The 27,147-nt window shown below is 41.9% G+C and overlaps 2 protein-coding genes across 3 annotated transcripts in view; one reads left to right on the forward strand and one right to left on the reverse strand.

Moving 5' to 3' along the window:
* Positions 1-707: 707 nt before the first annotated feature.
* On the reverse strand, positions 708-21,579 carry cry1b (cryptochrome circadian regulator 1b). The gene is made up of 12 exons (XM_082539982.1): positions 21,332-21,579; positions 20,450-20,924; positions 6,606-6,714; positions 6,081-6,223; positions 5,771-5,955; positions 5,589-5,677; positions 4,925-5,065; positions 4,502-4,813; positions 4,021-4,172; positions 3,345-3,547; positions 2,166-2,303; positions 708-1,784 (listed from the first exon to the last, which is right to left on the reverse strand). Exons 2-12 carry the CDS (start codon positions 20,605-20,607, stop codon positions 1,702-1,704), a joined length of 1,713 nt encoding a protein of 570 aa, XP_082396108.1. The 5' UTR covers positions 20,608-20,924; positions 21,332-21,579; the 3' UTR covers positions 708-1,701.
* A 3,966-nt stretch (positions 21,580-25,545) lies between these two features.
* Positions 25,546-27,147, forward strand: part of btbd11b (BTB (POZ) domain containing 11b) — a 75,891-nt gene continuing 74,289 nt past the window's right edge. Inside the window, exon 1 of one of the 2 annotated variants that reach the window (XM_082539939.1) lies at positions 25,546-26,810. In XM_082539939.1, the coding sequence (XP_082396065.1) occupies positions 25,958-26,810 (853 nt within the window). In that variant the 5' untranslated portion in view covers positions 25,546-25,957. The remainder of the gene's footprint in view (positions 26,811-27,147) is intronic. The other variant, XM_082539938.1, reaches the window with a different exon arrangement.

Consider the following 27,147-nt stretch of genomic DNA (forward strand, 5'->3'; position numbering starts at 1 on the left):
TATATGCCATGTATAATGTATACATACACGTTTCAACAAATCAACTATTTTCCTGTAAAATGAAGAAATGAGCCTCAGTTCTGTATTCTAAATACACACAACTGCTGGGATAGTTTCAGTCTTTCACAATATCTGTTGCAACATTTACAGCCTGAGTTTAAAGGTGGACAAACTTCATAAAGGATGCCGAGTGAACAAACTCTGGTTCAGACCAATATATAACTTCTGTTTAAATGTTTTAATGCAGGGCCTGACATCATTTCTTACTCGTAGGTTTCAGACAAGTTTAGTGCAGATTCAGTAGGTCAGTGAATAAAGGGAAGGGTCTTTTGGCTAATCTGTCACCATGTAAATTGGATCTAAATGGTGGCTGGATAACTCCAACTTGGCACCAACCACACATGACTTTTCATAGACAAGTTGAAGTTTCACAGCAGGAAAAGCAGGTGTGTTAACGACAGCTTCATTCCTCTTAGGGGGGGTGTTGCCGTTATCCATACGGTTCCCTGGGACACTTGGAAGTGAATCATCGTGGTTAAAATGCCACAAATGCTTAATTTATCAAGTCAATATGTCTGCTGTGAAACAAATTTGAGGAAGTGTCTACTTCAGGTTGGAATATTGAAGAAGGCAAACAGTGAATAAAATTAGCATGAAATGAGTTACAGGAACAAACATCTGAGGTATCATAAGAAATGAGAACGCAATAATATTTCATCCTTTATTTCAATACAATTGTAATTTGGTAATTGATACAAAAATAACAGATTTATGATCACATGGGAGAAGGGGGGAGGGGGGGCTTGCACATTTTCAGAGAACTTTTTTCCCCCAGAGTTTTTTTTGGTAGCTTTATTTACAAAGGAATTTTGAGATCCTGTTACCAAATATACAAAAGTTGGAAATTAAAAAGAAATATTTACAAAACGTATGACGCCTTTTGTATGGCCTGCTTTAACAACGTGCTAACCTTATTTACAATCAATATTGTATGGCTGTAATAATGGTGCTAAAGATACAGAGGGCTGTTAAAAAATAAAAAGAAAGTTTATCCAGGTCATTTTACTTTAAGTCAGTTTACTAAAAGTGAGTGATAGTGTCAGCTGAACACACAAAAAAAAAAAAAAAAAACTCCTACGGTTCTGTCACTCTAATGGGAATAGTTTTTTTATTCTGACATTTTTACATATAGTGTGGAAGCTGAAGCATCAGATCAGGCTGTCTGAAAATCACTGATTGTGTTTCACCTTCCAATCAGAGCCTGATCATGTTCTGACCTCATTAATGTGGAGTGTAGGGGGGGTAAAGCGCACTGGCTACTAGTTTCAGCATTTGTGCAATTACATATTGTAGTGGAAGACAATAGGTAGCTTCACAACATCCTGATGAGAAGATTTTATACTCAGCTGTATTTGCTGCTTTACCCCTTTTGCAGATTCCTTCTGTTAACTTTTCATCTGTTCCTGAGATCTATAATGTATCCGATCGAGTCAAGTCCTGATAATTTGAATGTCATGTACTAAAGAGTTTTTAAGACTAAAAGTCAAAAGATAGAAGATAAATCCAGTTCCCCCCTCCCTTTCGTGCTCTACAATGGTTGGTACTTTTAGCTATTACTGTTCGTTATTTGGGGCAATGCAGGGGGGATGCTACCCAGATGATACAGACAGACTGAGGAATCCTTGTTCTGTCTTCAGCACCCTATTTACTCTGCTTCCAGGATTTAGAGCTGCTTTCAAGGGGAGTCTCTTCATGACGACGCTTCTGCACAGACTGTGCTCGTTCTGTTTTAAAAACATAACATACAATTAATTTGCAAACAAACTGCATACATGCCTATTCGCAAAATGTACAAAAATGCTAAATGTTAATTTTTTCAGTCCACAATTTTAGCTCGGCTTTATCGGTTTCCAGTAGCTTCTCGAGAACAACAGTAATTCAGCTGTCCTCTGTAATAAAGCCTAATCCTCAGTTTCTAGTTCTCAACAGTTATCAAAAAGCCTACAGGTAGGGAATTCATATATTTAACATTACCCTTCCTACCACTGCAGTCTCATGAGTATTTATTTTAGTGTGAGTCTGATGACTCTCAGAAATTGTATTTTGCAATAAATCAAGATTTTCAATGTTGTAGGTGTGACTATAAATAAATATTCAATACGTACCTGTTTGAGACATTCCCACCTGCACAGAGGGGTCTTTAGAGGACCCTCCTGCACCTTCATTGGTCACTGTGCAGACTGCTCTGGGATTAGTGCCATTTCCACCAAAGTTGGAATTGGCAGGGACTGTTGCCAGCAGACCTGTGAGACAACAAAAGGATTTCAAATTAAAATAGTTAAAATATTAACTATTGGGCTATTTTAAAACAAACAAACAACAACAAAAAAAACAAAACAAAAAAAAACAAAACAAACAACAATTATATTTATTATTATTAGCCCTGCAACAGAGTGGGTGATAGGCTCCAGCCCACTCACGAAAATTGGAAGAAAATGAATGGGATGGATATTATTATTACTACTACTACTACTACTACTACTACTACTACTACTACTACTTCTGGGTTCAAACTGTTACCATGTGTCGAACATATTCTCTGTGTCAAAGGAGCTTGCAAAGAAAAGCGTCTGGACTTCTTTAAGTTACTTGAAGACGTTTCACCTCTCATCCGAGAAGCTTCTTCAGTTCTAAGGTCAAATGGTGGGGAGTCCCAGATATAAACCTAGTGGGAGTAGTGGGAGATCTGACCTCAGGAATTCGCATGATAAGGTGGGGCCAGGTTTCACAATGAACACACCCGAAACTCTGGCTGATTGGGACCCACGCCCAGTTTCACACCTTGGCTCAGGCGATTAGAGGATCATCAGGGGGTCCTTTTGTCCCTCTGTGGGGGGTTACTCCCACTAGGTTTATATCTGGGACTCTCCACCATTTGACCTTAGAACTGAAGAAGCTTCTCGGATGAGAGGTGAAACGTCTTCAAGCAACTTAAAGAAGTCCAGACGCTTTTCTTTGCAAGCTCCTTTGACTACGATGACCTGGATGACTGAGAACCTTCACAGACATATTCTCTGTGTGTTGAGTTGCAGATGTAATTTAATACGATGGTAGGAGTATTATGGAGATTCCGGCAGTCACCTGTACTTATGAGTTAGAATTTATCCTAATACATCCTAATGAAGGTATAATAAGGTTCTGTGCATTTATCAGGAGAAAAAAAAAAGTCATAGGACAAGATCAGTCATCCTCACAAACAGCAGATAAAATGTTTATCTGAATGGTACACTTAGCAAAATTAATAATGCCATGACATTTAATTAGTATCTAGCTGGCATCCATACCCAGTCCTCTGTAGCAGGAAAGCTGCTGGTAAATCTGCTTCATTCTCTCAATGTTGATGCGACTGGCCTCAGCATGGTTCACCATGGGTTTGGGGTAGTGGACTCCTATGATGCACTTGGCTGCCTTTTGTACTTCATCTGGGGCATTCCAAGGGTCATAGATATATTTGGCTGGAAAACCCCTCAATATCGGCAAGTAACGCCTGCAAGCAGACACAAAATCAGATGAAGATGACACAATGTAATGTAGACTAATGTAACAGACTGGTCCAAGTTCATGGATGTACTGCATTTCATGTTACATTAGCTGGCACACATGCAGTTAATACTGTGGCTCAAAGTGCATTCTTTTTGTCCCATGACAAATTCTCATCAGTGTTTACCAATTACACCACATGACTGTATCACATTTCATATTCAGGAGAACTTCTGTGGTGCAACACAGGCCACATTATCCCAAATACACTAACAATTATATAAAGTGCTAAACAAAGTTCAATGTTCTCTTTTGTAACCTCACCCATGTGACACTACAAAAAAAACCCAAAAAACAAAACCCTCTCCACAAGTTAACCATGAGATTGTACTTAGTTACTTGAAATGACTGTAGGGATACACAAATACCCACACTATTGTTCCTATTTTCATGTGATACTTCATAAAATGTCTCGCTGACCGTATATAGTCGCCATTTGGGTCGGTGCGTCGTCCAAATCCCACGGGGCAGTAGCAATGAAAAAACTGCTGGAAAAATGAACTGCAAGAAAGCCACATCCAGCTGCCAGCATTTACACTCCAGTCTGCATCCAGAAGCAACTCTTCAAAAACCTGTTTTAAAAAAAGCAAACAGAAAATGGTCAACAACAAATGAGAGAAAGAAGACAACAGCAAGGTACCCAATTTACTCTGACTCTTCTTTAAGTGCACTTTTAAACAATGAATAATAACCAGAGTGACTCATGTGCACTTAAATCTGGTGCAGGAAACATGATTTTGGCTTCACTGGACATAAAAATCTATAATAACCTTTCAGGATATTGTTCTTCAATAAGGCTGGGAATAAACCTGACTCCTCTACATCTTCAGATTTATTATTATTTTTGGCTTTAGAAAATCTAGCCTCATGTAAGCACTTGTTCCCTTTTCTCCGTTCTTACCTTCATGCCTTCTTCCCAGCTGATCCAGAGGTCTCCCCTGGTGAGGAAACAAGCAACACCGTGCCTTGCCAAATGATGGATCCACCCCTCCTGCCTCAGCTGGGTCATAATAGCATCTATCCAAGGAAAGCCCGTTCGTCCTTCTGCCCACTTGGCCAGTGCCTCTGGGTTTCGGTCCCAGGGTATCTGGACACAAATGGGGTTGCCATCCATCTTGTCAAAGCAGGGGTTGTTGGTGGCAGTTGTATAGAAGAACTCTCTCCACAGCAGCTGGCCGTATAAGGACAGTGGTGGTGTGTGGTTCTTCTTGACCTGATGGGATGATGGACAGCTGATTTAGGCTTATGAAAGAAAAAAATACAAATTTGAAAACAGACGCTAAAGCCTCTAAGCCCAACAAATATAATACTATGGCATTAGTACTTTTCTGTAGAGATCAGTAAGTTTGAAGTAGAAGAGCCGGCATGAGAGACATCCAAAGCGCAGGTAGGGGCTGAGGCCTGTTGGACTGGCCAGCAGAGAGTTAGCGTTCATACGTGGACGCTCAAAGTTTGCAACCCAGGCCTGTTTAAAATAAATAAATAAATAAATAAATAAAAAAGGTTAGTCAGCTTCATCTGAATAACTGACAATAAATGAGATGTTACATTTCTGAGTCTCCGACAGCAAAACTTAACCTTCAATAAAGTCACTACTGAAGATCATTAATGACGACATTTGACAGATATTACACTCTTGTTGTAGCTCAGTACAAAAAAAATAAATTAATAATAATTAAGCGCAAAATAATGCAAGAGGAACTCAGCTGGTTTGATACTGGAAGTAATGTGAGGAAAAAAGAGAAAACACAAACTGGATTACTGACCTCTATGCACATGATGTACTATGTTAAGAGCAATAAAGAAATGTAGTCAAAAATCTGAGAAATAGCGATCATCCAGTTAAAGTGCATATTTCTCTTACACCTGTATATACACTGAACAATTCACTGCACATGTAAGGAAGACATTTCTTTTTTTAAGACATAAAACCCGAGGAAGTTTCTAAATTAATTTTTCACTTTGTTCTCAGTAAGATGTATTTTTACCTTCCGCTCGAGATGCCGCTCTAGCCTCATGAGGGCTTCAGTTTCTCCTCCAGGCCACACTGCTGTGGTTAAACCCTCTGTCTCAAAACCTGAAAAAGTACCACATTCAACTTAAAAACTGCAGTTTGCCCCCAACTCTGATACAGATGGATGATAGAAAACACATAAACACAAAAACTTACCAAGCTCTTCAAGGGAGGGCACCCCAAACTTTTCATCATGGTCTTCACTGATTGGTGTGACACAGTTTTTAAGAACCTCAGATGTGATCGTCTCCGCTGGCATCTCGACGGCATCCATTCGATTTATTACAGCCTGGAAGCGTTTGTAGGTGAGTGGAGGCTGATTGCCATTAAGTTCTATAATCCTATGAAAGAGAAAAATGTATTAAAAGGCAGTCCCTGCAGAGACAGAGTAGGTGGTCACAATCTGCCTTAAAATTGGTTCATTACTATGAGACTTTCAGCTTAATTACTCTATACAGTCACTCACTTGTCCAGATTGTAGAGGGTGTGTGAAATCCGCACCGTGACCTCCACCCCAGCCTCATTGGCTAGTTTTTGGATGGCAGCGTCACGTTCCTTGCCAAAAGGCTCAGAGTCATATTCATAAGATAAACGGTTTATCTGCCATTCCTGGGTAACAACGAAAAACAGTAGTGTTTACACATCTGCTGCATTTTATTGAATGCATGCAACATTTGAAAGTCATTGACAGCAAAATGGAACGGTGATTAACTTAAAATCGCATACAGTTCATTTCATACACAACTAGAAACATGTGTTTTTCTAACAAATATATACACACACACACACACACACACACACCCCGATATTTGGGAAATAGATTTTTCAGTCTGAACATCCATGTAATAACTTTGGATCTCCTTTGTTTAAGTTCAGCAGACACAATTTTGCACCTTTTTTATTTTTATTTTTTAAATCCCTTTCATTATATTAGGTTTATTTGAAGTAAAAGTAAAGTGCAGGACTGCATCTTCTATTCCAAAACTCGTACCTTAAACAGACGAGGGAAGACATCTGTAGGCTGGCCTCTAATGACAAACAAGCGGGAGTTGAGTTTGCGCAGGCTGGCATCCAAGTCTTCTAAACAATGCAGCAAAAACCTATTTATTAAAAAAAGCAAACAAAAAAATTAAAAGAAAAACCCCAGAAGGATCAAATAATTGGCTACAATTGATTGATTAAGTAAAACCGTATCAGTCTCATATGACCAATGATAACAGGCACAAGGAATGGAAAAGTTGTAATAGACTACAATTAATAAATTCAGTATAGAAATAGTTTTTAGTAGATTAACCATTTCTCCCATAAAACAACATGCAACAAGCTCTCCGGTACCCTCACTCATGACTTTTGATACCTGAATATAGACGTTTTCTGATGACTATGAGAGTTTCCATTTTTTCAAGGGCAGAGATCACCTTCACTAATTTCTGCTATCATTTTGGGTTATCTTAGCAGGTTCTAAGGTCTAAAGAGCTAAATATTTGACAATATGGTGCCAGACGTTTTTAAAAGTGGAAAGGTTCAAATGCACCATGTTGCACTGTTGCATGTCCAAAAATGCATTATGTTGGATTGCCAAAACTTGATTATTTTGCATTTGTGGACAGAAAACACAAAAAAATCTAACATATTTCCATTTCATTACCACCATCATCATAAAAATATATATAATTTTAGAACATCACTGATGACATCATGAGATATGGACAAAACACAATAAATAAACAGCAGACAGTTTCTTTCAGCAACATAGATACTGCAGTGTATTCATGTGAACATGCAGCCCTCTTCTGGTGAAACTGCTGTAAATATTACTGGCAAAAAAGCAGAGCATGTATACTGTAGGAGCACTCATGACTTATGCCTTTAAACAAACATTTTCTCAACAATTTATCTACAAACCCAGCAGCAAAACAAAACTAAAAAACAAACAAACAAAAAAACAACATCTAACATAATTAAAAAAAAAAAAAAAATCCTTAAGTCACGTCCATTGTCTTCCATTAACATCCGAGTGGCATTTATATAGTAACTGACACCTAAACCACAACCTAAAAATAATAATTGCTTTATTACTAGTATTTCATAATATAATTCAAGATCTAACAAAGAGTTTGGCTTTGGCAAGCAGATATGGAGTAAATTTTAAAAATCAGTTATCAGCACACTACCTGTATCTTCTGACAAATACTCTCATGCCTTCATATCCTCATTTAATACACTCGAGTTATTATCCACAAGAGTTTTAATAACGGCTCTCTTATCTTCTAATTCTACAAATTAAAAACCCTTTAACTGTATGGAAGTAATGAAGTAATGATACATTATGGAAGTAATGTATCATAATATTCCCACAGATTACAGTATTTCTTAATTTCCCATTGTTACACTGGTCTTCCCTTCTGACACTCCCTCGATATTCCTTTCTGGGTCACACTGACCTATAATCACTTCTGGAGTGGCTTCCCCTCCTCTCTCTGTGCTGCAGTGTGCGTCTGCTGTATTGTGGCAGTGGAAATGGGTGTGTTTGATGGTTAGTGGAGTCAACGATGTGTCAGAGCTGAGCTTGAAGAGACTTGAAAACTGACTAATGTGCAGCTGGTGAAGTTCTGCTCCAGTTTAGTGTCTCTATATGCATGTGTGCAGTATTAGAAATTGTGCCGTCTTCCATTTACCTTGCAAATCTTCCTGCTCACTGCAGTTTTCTGCTACTAGATTTAGCTTAACACTCTGGCACTGCTTGCACAGATCAGCTTAACTCCCTACTTTCTGAATTCTGTTCTGTCTGGTCAGCTTCCCTCAGTAAACCTCTGCTCCACTAACCCCAGTATGCTTCTCTGTCTCACCACTCCAGCTCCCATTCTGAGCCATTCCGACCAATCTGAGGTCTCAATAATCACCTTTTATTTACAGCCAGCTTTTTCTCTGTGCCTAATTTTCCCTTTCAGTTTAGTGCTTTATGTAACAGAGTGTATCCAAGGTTAAAACATGGGTTTTCTTCAGCATTTATTGAAAATAAATAATCCATCATTTTTTTCCATTAAGGTTCACAAGCTACAAAGCACAAATTACTGACCAGTTTGTATTGTTTCAGCATGAAAATGGAGACAAGACAGGGAGAGCACTTCCATAAGAACTCAAACATATTCCGTTCAATCTAAATCAGTGTACCAGTGGTAGTAAAACTAAGCAGTTATAGTTGCTTGCAACATTGTGAACAAATGCGGCTGTATAGACGTATGGGATAAGCTAAAAATAGTGTGCATGTAATAACACAAATGACATGGTGTAGTTGACTAAAGGGGTGTGTGTGTTTAATATAGGTCAAAGCAGTGAGGATGGATGATGTAATGACCATAACAACATACTGACCCAGATTTGCAGCCCCTAATTTGCAGCCCCTGATTCAGAGTTGAACAGCAGAGTCAGTAAGCAGGAAAAAAAATAGCTTGTCAGAGTAGCTGGGCAGCAAGCTTACTGCCTGCAACCTTTATATGTCCTTCTTTGGATATAAATGGTGAAAGCCCTCTCTTTCACACAGACTCAGCAATAAATAAATAAGTAATAAATATTTTTTTAACCACAGTGAACTGATTTTAAAGACAAAAAGAGCTGGACACTGGTGCAACATGTGACTAGTAATGTAATGTAACATATGAACATCTGCAATAAATAAATATAGCAAAAATAATTCACTCACTGCTTTCTTGTAACATATGCACTGTGTGCAGCTTCCCCCAAGATCCACTATCAAACTGAAACTAATGTCAAAGGGTGGGTTTAAAGAGAATGAATAAAGTTTTGGAGATTTTTACAATTAACCATCAACAATATCATCATTTATTTTTAAATTACTAAATCTGATGAAAATTATTTGAGCATTCTGGGAAGAAAAAAAATACTATAAAACAAGAAAAAAAAATATTACCAACTAGTTGGAATTGGTCAAGATCTTGGTCACTAAAGCAGCTCAAGGTGAAAACCGTTGTTGTTTCAAGACAAAAACTGCCACACCTGACATATCCTCTACAAAATGCCCTGTGTAGATGAGTTAGTGAAACAAACTGATCAGCCATCTTATCGCGTCTTGTCGTGCAACATACATCCTCTTTATTGTGGGTGCGAGGGTGTAGCCGTTGGTACCCATGCATCTGCTTATTGCCAGCGTGTATTTTCTACAAATCTTGCCAACTCTTCCAGGTTTGTGCGTTTTTTCCTTCTGGCCAGATGCAGCTTTCTGCACCATCTTTTCCAACTCATCTACAAAAGGCATTTTGTAGAGAAAATGTCAGCCTTGGCAGTTTGTCTTGAAACAGTAATGTCCACACTTTGAAATTTTACTCAAAATAGTATGTAGTAATAGCAGCAGGCTTAAAAAAACAACAACATTAATCATAATGTTATAGTTCATTCATACGTCTGTTAATGCAGTGTTACTCATCCACAAAACACCCAGGAAACTTCAAGCTGCATGGTGCAGAAAACAGGTGTGACTGGCACATGCAGGTGCTGATTGAGGCTCGATTTAGACTTCTGCAGGGGATCCTTGCAGAGCCTACAACATGACCTATGTAAGTGGCTGAGGACGTTGCCGTGTGCATTATGTATTAATTGTCATATGGGCGTGTACTGGTGTTTTAGCCAGTAGAGACAGATAAAATGATGGGACTTTTCACCTCCTGGGTCCCCTACTGTTTTTTATCACATTTTTTTTTAGATTCTAGATTCCCTCACATCGATTCCTACAGTTTCAGCAATTTCACTCCAGGAATTTGCTGATATGTGCCCTTATATTAAAGCTATGATTATTATCCCTTGTACTGAGATGATGATGATGATGACGTCGCTAACCTGGTCACAGAGGGAGTACCGGCAATGTAGCATCATCAAAGTCAAGTCAAAGTCAACTTTATTTGTCGATTCTGCCACATGTACAGGACATACGGAGAATAGAAATTGCGTTACTCTTCACTCCCTAGATAAATAGCAAATGAACATTTAAATATATTTAAATATAAAAGTGATTAAAAAATGCAAGTAAAATAATTAAAAAGTAAAAATTTAAATAAATACAATTTTACATATAACAAGAAAGCTATATAATATACAATATAATGGGTAAGTGACATTGAGTGTAAACCAGGCAGAGTAGTGCAAATAGGCAAATAGTGCAAATGGAGATTTGGTAATGTACGGTAAGAGAAAGTGTAACAACAAAGTCTTATGAGGTAATGGCAGTCCAATGCTCCACAAAGTGACTGGTAACTGGTGCAGGCCAGTGAGTGAGTCAGAGAGAGTGTGTGTTTGTGTGTGTGTGACAGAGTTCAGTGAGACCGTGGAGGAGAGAGGGGAGAGGGGGCAGAATCGGGAGGGAGTTAAGCTTCCTGACAGCCTGATGGATGAAGCTGTCCTTCAGCCTGCTGGTCCTGGCCTGGAGACTCCGCAGTCTCCTCCCCGACGGCAGCAGCTTGAAGAAGCTTTGCATTGGGTGTGTGGGATCAGCCGCTATGCAAAGGGCTTTTTTAGTGAGACGGGTGCTGTAAATGTCCTGGAGGGAGGGGAGAGAGACACCAATGATCCTCTCTGCAGCTCTCACTATGCGTTGGAGGGTTCTATGACAGGACGCATTGCAGGCTCCAAACCACACAGTGATGCAGCTCGACAGGATGCTCTCGATGGTGCCTCTGTAGAAAGTGTGCATGATGGAGGCTGGTGCTCCTGCTCTTCTTAGTTTGCGGAGAAAGAAGAGACGCTGCTGTGATTTCTTGGCCAGTGCTGTGGTGTTGTGCGTCCAGGAGAGATCCTCTGTGATGTGCACACCCAAGAACTTGGTGCTGCTCACTCTCTCCACAGACGCTCCGTCAATGGTCAGAGGAGCATGTTGGGTGTGCATTCTCCTGAAGTCCACGACAATCTCCTTCGTCTTCTCCACATTCAGAGAGAGATTGTTGTCAGCACACCACGTGGCCAGGCGTCTCACCTCACTTCTGTAGTCGGTCTCATCCCTGTTGCTAATGAGACCCACCACCGTTGTGTCGTCCGCAAACTTGATGAAGAGGTTGGAGCTGTATGATGGGGTGCAGTCATGGGTCAGCAGAGTGAAGAGGAGGGGGCTCAGCACACATCCCTGCGGGGCCCCCGTGTTTAAAATGATGGTGCTGGATGTATTACTGCCAACCCGTACTGCTTGAGGTCTTCCGGTGAGGAAATCCAACAGCCAGTTGCACAGTGAGGTGTTGAGCCCCAGCTGGACCAGTTTTTGAATGAGCTGTTGGGGGATTATGGTGTTGAATGCTGAACTGAAATCTATGAACAGCATTCGAACATATGAGTCATTTTTGTCCAGGTGTGTGAGTGCCGAGTGGAGTGCAGTGGAGATGGCATCATCGGTTGAGCGGTTGGGCCGATAGGCAAACTGGAAGGGATCCAGGGAGGGGGGCAGGACAGTCTTGATGTGTTGCATGACTAGTCGTTCGAAGCACTTCATCAGGATGGGAGTAAGTGCAACAGGACGGTAGTCATTAAAGCAGGAGGGAGATGACTTTTTTGGAACCGGAATGATTGTGGTGGCTTTAAAACATGTGGGGACGACAGCCTGGATGAGTGATATGTTGAAGATGTCTGTGAAGACATCAGTGAGTTCCACTGCACAGTCTCTCAGTGCACGACCAGGAATGTTGTCAGGACCCGGAGCTTTATGTGCATTGATCCTGCTGAGGGATCTCCTCACGCTGTCCGGTGACAGAGTCATCACCTGGTCACCAGGAGGGGGTGGGGTCTTCTGTGCAGTGGTGCTGTTTTGGACTTCAAAGCGAGCAAAGAAAGTGTTCAGCTCGTTCAGCAGGGGGATAGTGCTATCACAGGTCTGTGGTGGGGGCTTGTAATCTGTGATGGTCTGAATGCCCCGCCACAGGCTCCGTGAGTCTCTGCTGTCTTTGAAGTGATGAGATATTTTCCTGGAGTACTGTCTCTTAGCCTCTCTGATGCCACGGGAAAGGTTGGCCCTAGCTGTCCTCAGGCTTGCCTCGTCTCCATCTCTGAAGGCAACATTCCGAGCTTACAGCAGCCTGTAGACCTCTCCTGTCATCCATGGTTTTTGATTGGCCCGGACAGTTATGGTTTTCGTGACTGTTACATCCTCAATACACTTGTTGATGTAGGCAGTAACAGTCTCTGCGTACTCCTGGAGGTCAGTGGTGTTGTTGTAGGTGGCAGCCTGCTTAAACATGTTCCAGTCTGTGGTGTTAAAGCAGTCCTGTAAAGCCTCTGAAGACCCTTCTGGCCACACTTGTATCTGCTTACGAACCGGTTTGGTGGTTTTAACGAGCGGTCTGTAAGCAGGCATTAGCATGACAGTGATATGGTCTGAGGCGCCGAGGTGGGGGAGGGGAAAAGCTTTGTAAGCTCCTCTCTGGGTGGTGTAAACAAAGTCCAGTGTGTTATTTCCCCTTGTTGGAAAGTCTATGTGTTGTTGTATTTTTGGAAACACGCACTTTAAGTCTGCATGATTGAAATCCCCAGCCAGGATGAGAAAAGCATCAGGATGGGCTGTCTGCTGCTCACTGATGTGCTGGTACAGTTCATTCAGTGCCTCATTCCTGTTGTTGACATTGGAGGAGGGAGGGATGTACACAGCGCACAGGAGTATGGCTGTATATTCCCTCGGTAGATAGAATGGCCGGCACTTAATAACCATTAACTCCAGCACTGGTGAGCAGTGTTTGCAGACCGCAACAGCATCGCGACACCAGGCATCATTGATGTAAACACAAAGTCCTCCCCCGCGGGTCTTACCTCCCGCGACGATGACTCTGTCAGCACGGTAGCATGTTAGCTGGTCGAGCTGAATGGCGCGGTCCGGGACACTGTCGCTGAGCCATGTTTCCGTGAACACAAAAGCACAGCAGTCCTTTACATTCCTTTGAGATGAACGTAGCAGTCGGATGTCGTCCAGTTTATTTTCTAGCGAGCGTACGTTGGCCAGAACGATAGAGGGGATGGCGGGTTTGTGTGGGCTAGCCGCTAGCCTAGCTCGGATGCCGCCGCGCTTACCCCTCTTCTGCTTCCTCTCACACCGCTTGAGGCGCATCCATTGTGGGCGAAGTGCGGGAGTGGGGGTCGGTGATTGAGTAGGCCTTCGGAGCAGACCCAGATCTTTCAGCTTCTCGGTGTCCACAGGGTTTAACTTAAAAAGTTTGTTTCTGCCGATGTCGAGAAGAAGTGTTCGGGCATATCCTCGCTTGCACACAGATAGACGCGACAAAGACTTACAAAAACACTGCAACTTACAGGACGAAAAACACGAAAAAGTAGTTTGTTCGGGAGAGAGAGAAGCCGCTGCGTGTGCACGCGCCGCCATGTTGGATCCTATGATGCTATGATGCTATGATCATGATGCTAACGGAGTCGTGGCTAACATCGCTAACTCCGGACACAAGCGTGACACTACCGGGATTCCAGCTGCTGCGAGCGGACAGGACCAGAGACAGCGGTAAGAGGAAAGGAGGGGGACTGGCAGTTTTTGTGAACGACAGATGGTGTAACCCTGGGCACATCACTGTAAAAGAGCAACTCTGCAGCAGAGACATTGAGCTGTTAGCCGTTAGCATGCGTCCGTACTACCTGCCCCGGGAGTTCTCGCATGTTATCGCGATAACAGCGTATGTCCCCCCCTCGGCCAACGCGGATGCAGCCTGTGACTCTCTCCACTCTGTGGTCAGCAGACTGCAAACACAATCACCGAGAGCCCTTCTCATAATATCAGGGGACTTCAATCATGCCTCACTGGACTCCACACTGCCCACCTTCACCCAGTATGTGACCTGCCCAACCAGAGTCAATAAAACACTGGACTTACTGTATGCCAATGCAGAAGAGGCATACAGTTCATCACCTCTCCCTCCCCTGGGCAGATCTGATCACAACCTGGTGCACCTTGTCCCTGTGTATGAGCCCTTAGTGCGCAGGGAGCCACCAGCCACCCGCACAGTACAGAGATGGTCAGAGGAGAGCGAGGAGGCTCTTAAGGATTGTTTTGAGTCGACTGTGTGGGAGGTGATTTGTGATGACCACGGAGAGGACATCGACAGCCTTACTACATGCATTACTGACTATATAAACTTCTGTGTGGATAACACCGTACCTACCAGGACTGTACGGTGTTTCTCCAACAACAAACCTTGGATTACCCCAGAAATTAAAACCGTCCTCAAGCAGAAGAGGAGGGCCTTCAAATCCAGAGACAAAGAGGAGTTGAAAAGGGTGCAGAGAGAGCTGAGGGGACTGATAAGGAATGGGAAGGAGAGCTACAGGCAGAAGATGGAGAACCAGCTTCAACAAAACAACGTTGGTGAAGTCTGGAGAGGCCTCAGAACCATCTCGGGCCACAAACAGCAGAACTCTCTGCCTGGGAGGGATGTGAGATGGGCAAATGAACTGAATCATTTCTTCAACAGATTTGATTCAGCCATGAGGCAGTCTGCAACATCGGCTGCAGACTCACCCACCCCCACTGCTGCTGCTCCACCTCAGACACTTCACACCTCCTCTATTCACCCTGCTCACTCCCCCCCACCCCCAACTGCAGCATCCAATACACACTCAACACAAGGCTCCAGCCTGTCTCTCTCAACCACCCAGGTTAGGAGGGAACTGAGGAGGATTAATGGCAAGAAGGCAGCGGGTCCAGATGGCATCAGCTCGAGGGTCGTCAGGTCCTGCGCGGACCAACTGTGTGGGGTGATGGAGCACCTCTTCAACCTGAGCCTGAGGTTGGGAAGAGTCCCACAGCTCTGGAAAACCTCCTGTGTTGTACCAGTGCCAAAGACTTCACGCCCCAAGGACCTCAACAGCTACAGGCCGGTGGCTCTGACATCCCACCTGATGAAGACCCTGGAGCGGTTGGTCCTGGCTCAGCTTCGGCGCCTAATAAGCTCATCACTGGACCCACTTCAGTTTGCCTACCAGCCTGGCATTGGAGCGGATGATGCCGTCATTCACCTCCTACATCGTTCCCTCGCTCACCTGGAGACCGCTGGAAGCACTGTGAGAATCATGTTCTTTGATTTCTCCAGTGCCTTCAACACCATTCTTCCCTCGGTTCTAAAGGACAAGCTGGTGAACTCTGGAGTGGACCATCACCTCACTACCTGGATCCTGGACTACCTCACCGACCGACCACAGTATGTGAGGACTCAGGGCTGTGTGTCGGACAGGGTCGTCTGCAGTACGGGGGCCCCACAGGGAACGGTTCTGGCTCCGTTCCTCTTCACCATCTACACTGCAGACTTCTCCCACAATTCCACCCAGTGCTTCCTGCAGAAGTTCTCTGATGACTCTGCAATAGTCGGCCTCATCACTGATGGGGACGACAAGGAGTACAGAGGTCTGACCCAAGACTTTGTGGACTGGTGCCAGCTGAACTACCTCCAGATCAACACCAGTAAAACCAAGGAACTGGTGGTAGACTTCCGCAGGCACAAGCATTCTCCACTGCAACCACTGAACATCCAAGGTATGGACATTGAGGCTGTGGACAGCTACAGGTACCTTGGTGTTCATCTGAACAATAGACTGGACTGGACTCATAACTCAGACGCCCTCTACAGGAAAGGGCAGAGCAGGCTGTACCTGCTGCGGAGACTCAGGTCGTTTGGAGTGGAGGGCCCACTCCTGAAGACCTTCTATGACTCTGTTGTGGCTTCTGCTATCTTTTATGGTGTGGTCTGCTGGGGCGGCAGCATCTCTGCTGGGGACAGGAAGAGACTGAACAGGGTGATCCGAAGGGCCAGCTCTGTTCTAGGATGCCCTCTGGACCCAGTGGAGGTGGTGAGTGACAGGAGAACGGCGGCTAAGCTGTCATCCCTGATGGACAACATCTCCCACCCCATGCAGCAGACTGTGACAGCACTGAGCAGCTCCTTCAGTGGGAGACTGCGGCACCCACGGTGTGGGACGGAGAGATTTCGCAGGTCTTTCCTCCCCACTGCTGTCAGACTCCATAATAAAGACTTTAACTGATCAAGCACACACATCCATACATATGCAATAATACTAAGTGCAATAATCCTTTCTGTCATCGTTGTATTTTTACTCAGTTGTATATAGTATTTGTATTTGTATTCTATTTTTATCTTATTGTATATTTATTTTATTTTATTCTACTGTATATAGTATTTTATTCTATTCTGTACAGTTGTGTACTGTATTTATTCTTATTGTATTCTAATTTTTGCCTCATAACTTTTGCACTGTCCACTTCCTGCTGTGACAAAACAAATTTCCCACGTGTGGGACTAATAAAAGTTATCTTATCTTATCTTATGATGATGATGATGATGATGATGATGGTGTGACCGTCATTCTCTCACTGAGGTTCAAAAAGTGTGGCAAAAAAAAAAAAAAAAAGCACCTGGAGATGCACAGCAGAAATCAACAATAAATTTCCTGCTGAAATATAAATCCCCATTAGGTAGCATTTTGTTTGTTCTGAATTCTATTAACAAATTTTTAATATTGGTTGGGGCTAAAATTGTGATCAATATTAAAATTTGATTAATGTCCAGCCTTACAAGGGAAACTAGTCGGGCAGATTTATGCTTTAAGGGGACAAATTCAATATTTTGTCCATGACATGACATGGTCCTCTCTCAGTGTTGTACTCATTTTCCAATTACGTGTACCTTTGCTGTTGGAAGAGGACCAAATAATAGGCATAAAATTATAATATTGCAGCAAATCAATGCTTAAAAAACAGCTGCAAAGTACCACCCCCTAAAGAATGAATGTAAATATTTTAAAACTACTATTTTAACGACTTGTCTGCCTGATCAAAATGAGCACTTTTTTGTTCAATCAAATTCCCATCATCTATGGAAAGATGTGCAATTACATAATTCTCCATTCTGAATTAGATAAGTGCTTCAGAAAACAAACCAAACGTTTTTTAATAAAACAGTATGCTAGTTAGTTAATGTTAGAGAGCCACTTTGCCCTGCTTCTCTCCCCTAACTCTTCTACAAAACGTGCTGGAGTAACACCTTGCTAGTACTGTGTTGGTTCCCCCCTTTGCCTTCAGAACTTTCTTAATTTTGTGCCAGTTTAAACAAGGTGCTAGAAACATTCCCGAGGGATTTCCATATTAACATGACAGCGTCGCACAACTGTTGCAGACTGGGCAACTCCACATCCATCATGCAAATCTCCCATTCCACCACATCTCCAAGGTGCTCTACTGGATAGAGATCTAGTACATGTGGATGGCAACTGAGCACTGTGAACTCATGTGATGGTCAAGAAACCAGTTTGAGATCATCTGAGCTTTCTCACTTGGTGGAAGCAGCCATCATAAGATGATCACTCTGTGGTCATAAAAGGATTGACAACAATACTGAGCAACAATACTGAGATAGGCTGTGGCATTTAAACAATGGTCAGGTACTAAGGGATCCAAACTGTATGAAGAAAATACCCTCCACGATAAACTCATGCTTTTATGTTGTTTACACCAAACTTTGCATAGCTTGAGTTTCTCATTTTTAAGCTTAGGGTTGTGGCACCTGCTGAAGTCTTTTGTTGTTACAGTCCATCTGCTTCAAGGTTTGACATGTTGTGTGTTAGAGCTGGGCGATATGAGATTTTTTCATATCACGATATGTTTTTTTCATTTCAGGCGATAACGATATCTATCACAATATAAGCCAAATAACTATATTTGTAAGATTTAAATGTGCCGTTGCTCACAAGTAAAATGTGAAATAATCAGCAGCTTGTTTTTATTTAAATATTTATTTCCCATAATAAGTTCAACAGGGTAGATGTACTTAAGGAACATGAGACTTTTTCAGATAAATAAAGGCAAATATTGCAAACTACACAAAAGGCAGCCGCTAAAGCGTTTAAGTGTCAAAATAGAACAAACGAAACAGACTAAATTGTCAATTCCACTTAGAAACAAAATATTAATTCTAAAAATAAATCTTAGTTTGTTTTACAGAAGAACAGACAAAACTGACTAACTTTTGTCAATATCAAATAAACTGAGAACTAAAAGGAAATTCTCAATCTCTCCTTGTTGTATAGCTTAGCTTTTCAAACAGTTTTAACAGTTACTTTAGTCTGACAAAAGCCGAATGACGAATTAGCGCTTCCAGTCAGAGACTGAGGCTACGTCCACACGTACACGGGTATTTTTGAAAACTGAGATTTTCCGTTTTCGTTTTAAAAAATAATCCCGTCCACACTTAAAGGGAGAAATGAAGGAAAACGCTGCTATGAACGTGCCAAAGCAGCAGGTGGCGCTAGATTCCTAACCGTGCAGAAATGTTGGCCAATCAGAAGTCTAGAAGCCTCGGTGGGAAAAAGTAAACAAAGCTGGGGCATAGAAGCAGAACAGAGTCGTATGTGTGGACGGACAGTAACTGTGTGTATATGTAAGCATTTAAACACTGCAGAGAGTAGAATTAACAGTATTGTAGAAATTCATTTCACCGAAACAATAACGTGGCGCACAGTGTGACGCATGCACCAGTTTATTGTATTTCCAGACTTGCTTTCGGCACAATTTACAGTGCACGCTACTGTTTTTTGTCAGACTTGAAATAGCCGAAATACCTTCAGACTACGGAACTTCTATGGCTCTTCCGTTCGACAATCTCTCCGGCATTGGAACCATCATCTGTTTTCTCTTCGGTCACGCTCGGTTGATTTTTCTAGTCGGCACACTCATTTCCTCCATTACGCGCTGGCTCCATTACCCGCTGGCTGCTTCCCAAACAAACACACGTGCGGCTTGGCACTTGTGCTGTACGTAACAAGTCACGCGACGTGACGCTGCGGCTGTGATTGGTTCGGCTCTGCGCCACTTAATTTGGATTGGCTGACCTTTTTTTTTTTTTTTTTTTTTTTTTAAAGAGGACAAGAGCAGCGAGGTCTATCGCGATAGCTTAATTTCTCTATCGAGTAAAAGTTATATCGCGATACATATCGTTATCGTTCTATCGCCCAGCTCTATTGTGTGTTCAGAAATGCTCTTCTACATACCTTGGGTGTAATGACTGGTCACCTGACTTGTTGTTACAATACCCACAAGTGTGGTCATTCTCCTCTGATCTACGCAACTCAGCCTAACTGGGTATTTTCTCTTTTTCAAACAACTGTCTGTAACTAAGGATAGCTGTACTGGAAAATCACAGTAGATCAGCATTTTCTGAACTACTCAGACCAGCCCATCTGGTCTCAACAACCACACCACATTAAAAGTTACTTAAATTATGTTTCTTTCCCATTCTGACGAGTCACTTAAACTTTATCAAGTCATCTTGACCCTGTCTATATGCCTAAAAGCATTAGGTTGCAGCCATGCAATTGTCTGATTAGATATTTGTGTTAAAAAGCAGCTGGACGAGTGTAAGCAACGACGTGAAGAGAGAGTGTATGCAGTTAGTGAAGATAAAGGTTACAACTAAAACAATATTAAGTTTTGATTGGGTGATTGCTAAAAATACCACAAGTCTTGATACTAAGCAACTATAACCAGGGATTAAGTTTGACCTAAACACCCTTTGACAATTGAAAGCACACCATATTGTGTGGCGATGCAGCTCTCCACAGGTCTTAAGAATCTAAATAATATGAACTTTGTGACAGGCGCTTAAGGATTAAGTGACCAATTGTTATGATTAGGTTTATAAAGTAAATGAAGATGTTTGCCTCAAAGTCCATGTTATCTAGATTCAAGCTTTAAACAACGAATACCAAGAACAAACCTTTAACCCACATAACACTCCTATATACCCATACTTAAAAGCTAAAGCAGCATGTGACCCATCTTACCTCCACCTGTTGATGCCCACATTGGAGGATCCAGCGAACCAGGGGTCTAGGATATAAATACAACGAAGGGTGTCTGATCCCTGGATAGAGTCTTTCAGAGACGGGTTGTCATGCAGCCGTAGTCCCTTCCTGAACCAATGGATGGTATTGACCACCATGTCGCCTCCCTTATTTTTTATTTTACCACTAGTGGGGTGAAAAAGGTATTAAGGAGTTCCCACAAACAACAAACGACGCCCTCTAACGTTGTTCTGTGGTAAAAACAAAGTCACAAATACACATCCAAGGCCGAAGTAGCTTTAAAGCTGCTCTCCGTTCCTGGATGGCGATAAAGGTTTGTCGGACCTTAACCAAGCTCCATGAATTTATCCACAGCGTTGGGTCTGCTGACCAGCAATGAATGCATGTGTAGAAAGGTGGAAACCGCAGCTGACGCAGAAAGGGGCTGCAACTCTTCTCTCAATTAGCAGCAACGCTGAAATTGAATAATTCAACATGATTAAGTTCGAAAACAGAACATTAACAGAGTCAAACGATGTTTCAAATGTATTGTTTTGATGAGCTAACACACGGCGCTTGGGCGAAGGCCATATAAAATATGCTAGTAGTTAGCAAAACGTACAAACGCGTACATACTTACGTTTCGTTTTGTTGCCACAAACGGGGTTAGTCTGCACAAATTCAACGCTCTCTCGACCTTACTAACATATTAAACACTGTACATAAACTACATCACCAGCCTAAGTCGGCCATGCAAGATGTCCTCGCTATCAACATCTCCACCCACAGGAATACGCAGGGCTGAAAGGAGCGACGTGATTGGCCAGGATTAAACGTTATGCAACGTGTTCCCCGTCACGTTTCCATAATGTGCTTTCTTACCTCTGCTTACGCGTTATCTGCGGTTATTTTTAAATGTTCCACCATCGATTTCGATGTTTTCTCGATACAATCTCTGACAAACTCCGTTTTTAAGCGAAAACCCCGAAAATATCGTCTAAACTGGGAGATTAAAGGCAGCTAATGGGAGACTTCGGTTTCAGTTATGTGGTATACCCACAAGTACCCGGATGATCACATGCCGCGCGGCAAGGCCAGCTTCTGAGCAGGTGTGCTCGATTCTTTCTCGTGACCGCGCCGCAACCGTGCGTTTGGTCGGACATAACTAACCCCGCCCATTGTCATCATCAGCGGTAATCTCTTAACCAATGTGTACCCCGTGAGCCACGTTAAATTACATAAAAACTTAAGATGTGACATGACATCAGCAGTTGTTAATACATAACATTTGCTGTAGAGTTAGGTACTACTATTACTATTGCACAGAGCTTCTCTAATTGGTTTGGACAGAAATTAGATCGTTTTTGTGTGACAACTTTGATTACAATAAAGAAATTGCAAGTTTTATTTGAATTTTGTCTTAATTTCATGGCAGTTGTGTCTAAAGTCTGTAAAACGACACTGGCATTACATGAAAACTGGGCAAATAAGTTGAACATACCCTTTAAATAATACTGGCAATTTACACTCTGGCAAAAGCAATGTAGCTGTTGGTCACGTGGGTTGCTAATGCCACATTAGAGTGCACAGTGAAATTTTTTTGATATCACACATTTGACTTGACAAACTGTTCATTTCACAGTGAGCAAAACTTTGAGGTGATGACGTACGTTATCATTTTTTAATGATAAAGTACAAACTTACACAATAGTTGTGATTTAATTGAATTAAATGACACTTTTATTAAATAACCAAAACTGGACCCACATAGATCATACTCCTAGCAGGGCTCTGGTGTACATTTGTCATAACTGGGTATCCTTTGGCTCTGAGTGAGGTACAGGGTTACTATATCAAGACTAGATTAAAATAAGGTGTTAAGAGGTATTCATTTCTAAGTTTTTGATAGTCTATCTGGTAGATTTTAAAATGTTATACGTTATGTAATTACTTTGTTTGTTTGTTTTTACTGTAACCCTGTTTGTAATTATAGGAAGAGGCAGCCTCATACATTTGTTAGAGTGTCATTAATGGTAAATTACATTTTGTTATTATCAATTGGAAAAATCAGAAGGATGATCATTTTGACCTTTGGTTTAATGATGGAATGGTTATCGAAGGATATTTCACTCAGGTTATTGAATTTTAGGTGTAAATTCAAGCAATAGAAGTTTAATTTAACTTGTTAACAGGTTTTGTTTAAAGAACAAAAATAAATCTTTTGAATAAATAATTTCTGTGGGATATATTGCATGCCACAGAAATGTCAGGGTTGGAGCAAAGATAGCACACTGTGCTCGGTAAGAAGAACATGTTGTATCACCCTGGGGCAGAATGACAAGTTATATCATTGTCGCACAACCAGATCTGTGAAGCTGTGCAATATGCCTCCTTTTTTTCCCTAAGTATCGTGCATGCATGATAAAATGCATGCATGATAAGATTAAAAGCCATGGCTTTTAAAGTACATTACACCTGAGCATTTCTGTTTCTGCTTTCTAAGGGGAAAACAGCTTGAAAAATCCTGCTCAGTGAAACAGAAAATAAAAAAGAAAGTAAATCTTAATGTAAGGGAGCAAAGTCTGGACTTTAGCTGTTCTGTTATAGGTGTGGATATGAGAGGAATTTCTGTCACTTTCTGACCGTTTGTTTTTCTGTCTGCTTGCTTTAGAAGTCCTTGGTTGCACATCTCTGTCTTCTGGAGAAAATTACAGTATGTGCAGGAAAACCACAGGAGTGTGGTTAAGGCGTGCAATGCTTTTCACAATTATACAGTCAAAGTATTTGTTTGTTTTTTGCTTGTCTGTCTGTATTTTTTACTGAGTGCATTGAAAAGTAATTGTTTCCAATGTCTGATGGCTTTTTCCACTGTGACCTTCTGGCTTCTCAAGGATATGCATCAAACATTCCTGAAAAAAAGTTATTTTCCATCATTCATTCTCTGCTAAGATTTGAAAAATTACTGTAAAATCAGAGAAGCCTAAAGATTTCTCTGGCTATAAGAAAGTTAGGTTACTCTAATAATTATGTTGAAAAGGGTGGTGGGGATGCAGTCAAAAACATCCCATTACACTTATACAAATTGCCACTAGATGGCAGAATTAACCAGAAATTGTTTTTGTAGAGGATCAAAGTGCACTTTAACGTTTTTGCCTTTGAGTCAGTTTTCACAAACTTTGAGGTTTTTCTGTCTTAATCTTCCTTTTTGTTTTATTAGAGCTATCTGAGCCTATGATAATCTATTTAACTGGACACGAAGCTGTGATGTGATTTTAAATGTTCTGAGCTTCAGTAGTTTTAATCAGTTAATCTACTTTGCTTTTAAACACAAAGGTTGAGCAATGCAGGTTTTTCCCTTTGTAGAGCAGCTATAGACCAATCATGAAGGTTATAGTGCAGACACAAATCAATCAGCCTTTTGCTCTGTTTTTCTCAGTGAACTTGGAGAAAGAGGACATATACTGCAGTAAACATTTAATGTGTGTGCAGCCTTCCAAAATGTGTGACAGGATGAAGAAGAAGAAGAGCATGCATACTTGATCTTGATCTAACCCTTAATCTACATCAGGCCACATCACAGTGGCCCAAGAGCACAAGATTCCTCATTGTTACTGATACAGCCGCTTCTCATTTCGGTTACATTTAATGTGTTTCTAAATCATCTCAACCAGTTTGCTTTTCTTCTGGGCTGTTGAACATTTTTTAAAACCTCTCTATATAAGGATATTATTCTATTTACCCCATTTACATGAGGACCAGAGAGAGAGATCATAAGACAGCTTTAACGTGTGGTTTTGTAGAAATATGACTTTGTTTGCTCACATCCCATAATCACAGAATACAGGATTATGCTTTTCAGAAATATCTACATCATATGCTTGTATATACTGTATTTACCTTAATAAAATATATATTTTAACTGAGCACTGATTTTATGAATTAATTAATAATGACTTTGCATAATATTGACTTGAAAATATGTGCTAAAATGCTGTGACATGCAGTTATGTGTTGGCAAAGACACAAAAACGAAATCAGAATGCCTCAGAAGGAGGTTTTACTTTATAATAACAAGTTAAAGTACTATAATAATAATCAGAAAGTCAGTTCTGTGTGCATCAGGGTAGCTTATTAACCAAGCTCCTTCATCTCTTTAAATGGAAAAGCTTTTGGTCCCACATTAATTAGGGATTTTGCAAACTAGGTGTACTTAATAATATAGATTGGGAGTGACTGGAGAACTGTGGGTGTTATCCTGCCAAATGCAGCATGGTGCATTTTAATATGGACCACTATGCCGCACAGGTTTATGTTACATTGCCACATTAATTGTACAAAGCAGTCATCGTCCAATCCTAGTTGTGTGATGAAGTTGTTGTTGGAGCTTGTGATTGTTTTAAAATGTCAATCTCAATAAATTGAAGTTTTATTAGCTAACACCAGGGTTCACTGTTGCTCCAAGCTGCTGTCCAGTGCAGAAAGTACTGCAACTAAAATGTAAATACCACCAGTTTAGGTTAATTACACTCAACCATTTTTTGTTACACTGAACCCGAACCTTATTTTTTGTCAGCCTTACATTTCTTTCATTAGCCTACATTGTTACTGTAAATGCACGATCATCGCTGTTACTCCAAAGTAAAGAATACTTCTACAGTGTATCGCTCGGTGTTGCTTTATTTAATGTATTCATGCAGATCCTGCAAAGCCGTGATGGCCCATGGGAAGGGCAAAAAACTAAACGCAGAAACTAACGTTAGACCCTGAGGGATCCGAGATAATGACCTTGAAAGTAATTCCGATCTTTTCAACGAGTTCTCCTCCAGAGGAACAGAGAAGGATACATTATGCATGCAATCTATTATTAATGGTCTTGAGTCATGTTACGATCAGACATGGGCCCTCAGAAAATAACTGAAAAGTCTGTGCCTCTGGCCGGTTTGTCCTCTAAACACAGTTACATAAAAGCAGTTGCTTTTATATTAAAATATATATTATTCAGTGCAATTTGTGTCTTTTGTCTGACTGGTCATTTTACAGGATGTGCGGTTCAAGAGTTTTGAGGAAGCAAACTTTTATAAGGAGTAGACGACAGAAAGGGGGGAAATGAGCGGAGTACTCCCGTCCTTTACTGTTTGTATTCATATTAACAATCTTTATCAGGAGCTATATCGATGGGTTTTTTTATTGATCCAATTAAAACGCTTTGCTGATTCTTCCCGAGAGTCCATTGGTTGACAGCTGCGCTCTGTTTTCTCCGGTCCCGCCTCCATCTGTCAGCCTCTGCGCTTGAACGGCACTGTATGACTGTTGATGCACTGTAGGGAGATACTACTCTTAACTTTATGCCTGCATGGACAGTTCCAAAAGAAAACAAAAGAAAAGGGAAAAGAATAAAACATTTCAGTTGACAAGCTCGTGGAAGGCGCTTGTGTATCCACACTGCGTCTTCGTCGGTATTTTCCCCCACTTTTTCCAAGCCCTCTTTTTACAGTATGAAGCGCAGTTATGGCAAGGAGTAGCAAGTCAGTAGCAAGGACCCTGGAGGATTTGACGCTAGACTCGGGTTATGGTGGAGCCGCCGACTCCTTCAGGTCTTCCAGTGCGTCGCTGTGCTGCTCAGAGGCACATGGAGGGAATTATTGGCATTTAACCGACTCGATGCACAGTCGACACAACAGTCTGGACACTGTTAACACGGTCCTGGTCGAAGACGCCGAGATCCTGGAGTGCACCGGGCAATGCGCTAAACTACCCGAGCTTGAGGATGTGCCGTGGAGCCTCGGGGAAGTGGCGAGCGCTCTGAGCAAGGACGAGGAGATGAGCCTGCCGACACCACAGCAGGACGTCCTGCACAGGCTTTCGGTTCTGGTCAGCCGGGCCCTGGTCAGGGTCGCCAAGGAGGCGCAGCGCTTGAGTTTGCGCTACGCCAAATGTACCAAATATGAGATCCAAAGTGCCATAAAGATGGTCCTGGCGTGGACCGTGTCGATGAACTGCATCAGCGGGGCCCTCAGTGCATTGTCACTGTACAATATGAGCACAGAGGACGACAAGTTCACCCGCGGCAAGTCGGCGCGATGCGGACTCATCTTTAACGTGGGGAAGTTCTTCAGGTGGATGGTCGACAGCAGGGTAGCAGTCAGGATCCATGAGCACGCGGCGATCTACCTGGCCGCGTGCATGGAAAACCTCTTCCGTGATGTGTACGCGCGGGTGCTGCGCAGTGCGCTGCTGGAGCGGGATAACGGGATCCCCAAGTTTACTGTGGAGATCCTGGAGCAGGCCGTTAACAGTGATGCAGAGATATGGGGCTCTTTGCAACCCTGGCAACACCTGATCTGCGGGAAGAATGCAAATGGTAAGTTAAGGATAAAGCAGGTCAATTTAACAAGAACCCCCTTTCCACTTTGCATTCATACATGTACACATTTTAAATTATGCCACTTGCAGAGTTACTTCTCTCTCCCCACAGCAGGTTTTAAAATCAATAACAGACTGCACAAATGTCAGAACATTGAAGATTTATATAGATAAGTAGGCTGCATTCTCTCAGTTTCACTTTCTGCACGATTCCTGCAGCTCCTGCCTCCTCAAAGAACTGTGAAACTTTAAGTGACAGGAGGAAGGGATTCCTCCAGCTACAATAGTGCTTTTCAAGAGTACTGGCGATGCAAGCAATTGAACACTGACCAGTT

Source organism: Aulonocara stuartgranti (assembly GCF_965226115.1).
Source record: "Aulonocara stuartgranti genome assembly, chromosome: 7".
NCBI lineage: Eukaryota > Metazoa > Chordata > Actinopteri > Cichliformes > Cichlidae > Aulonocara > Aulonocara stuartgranti.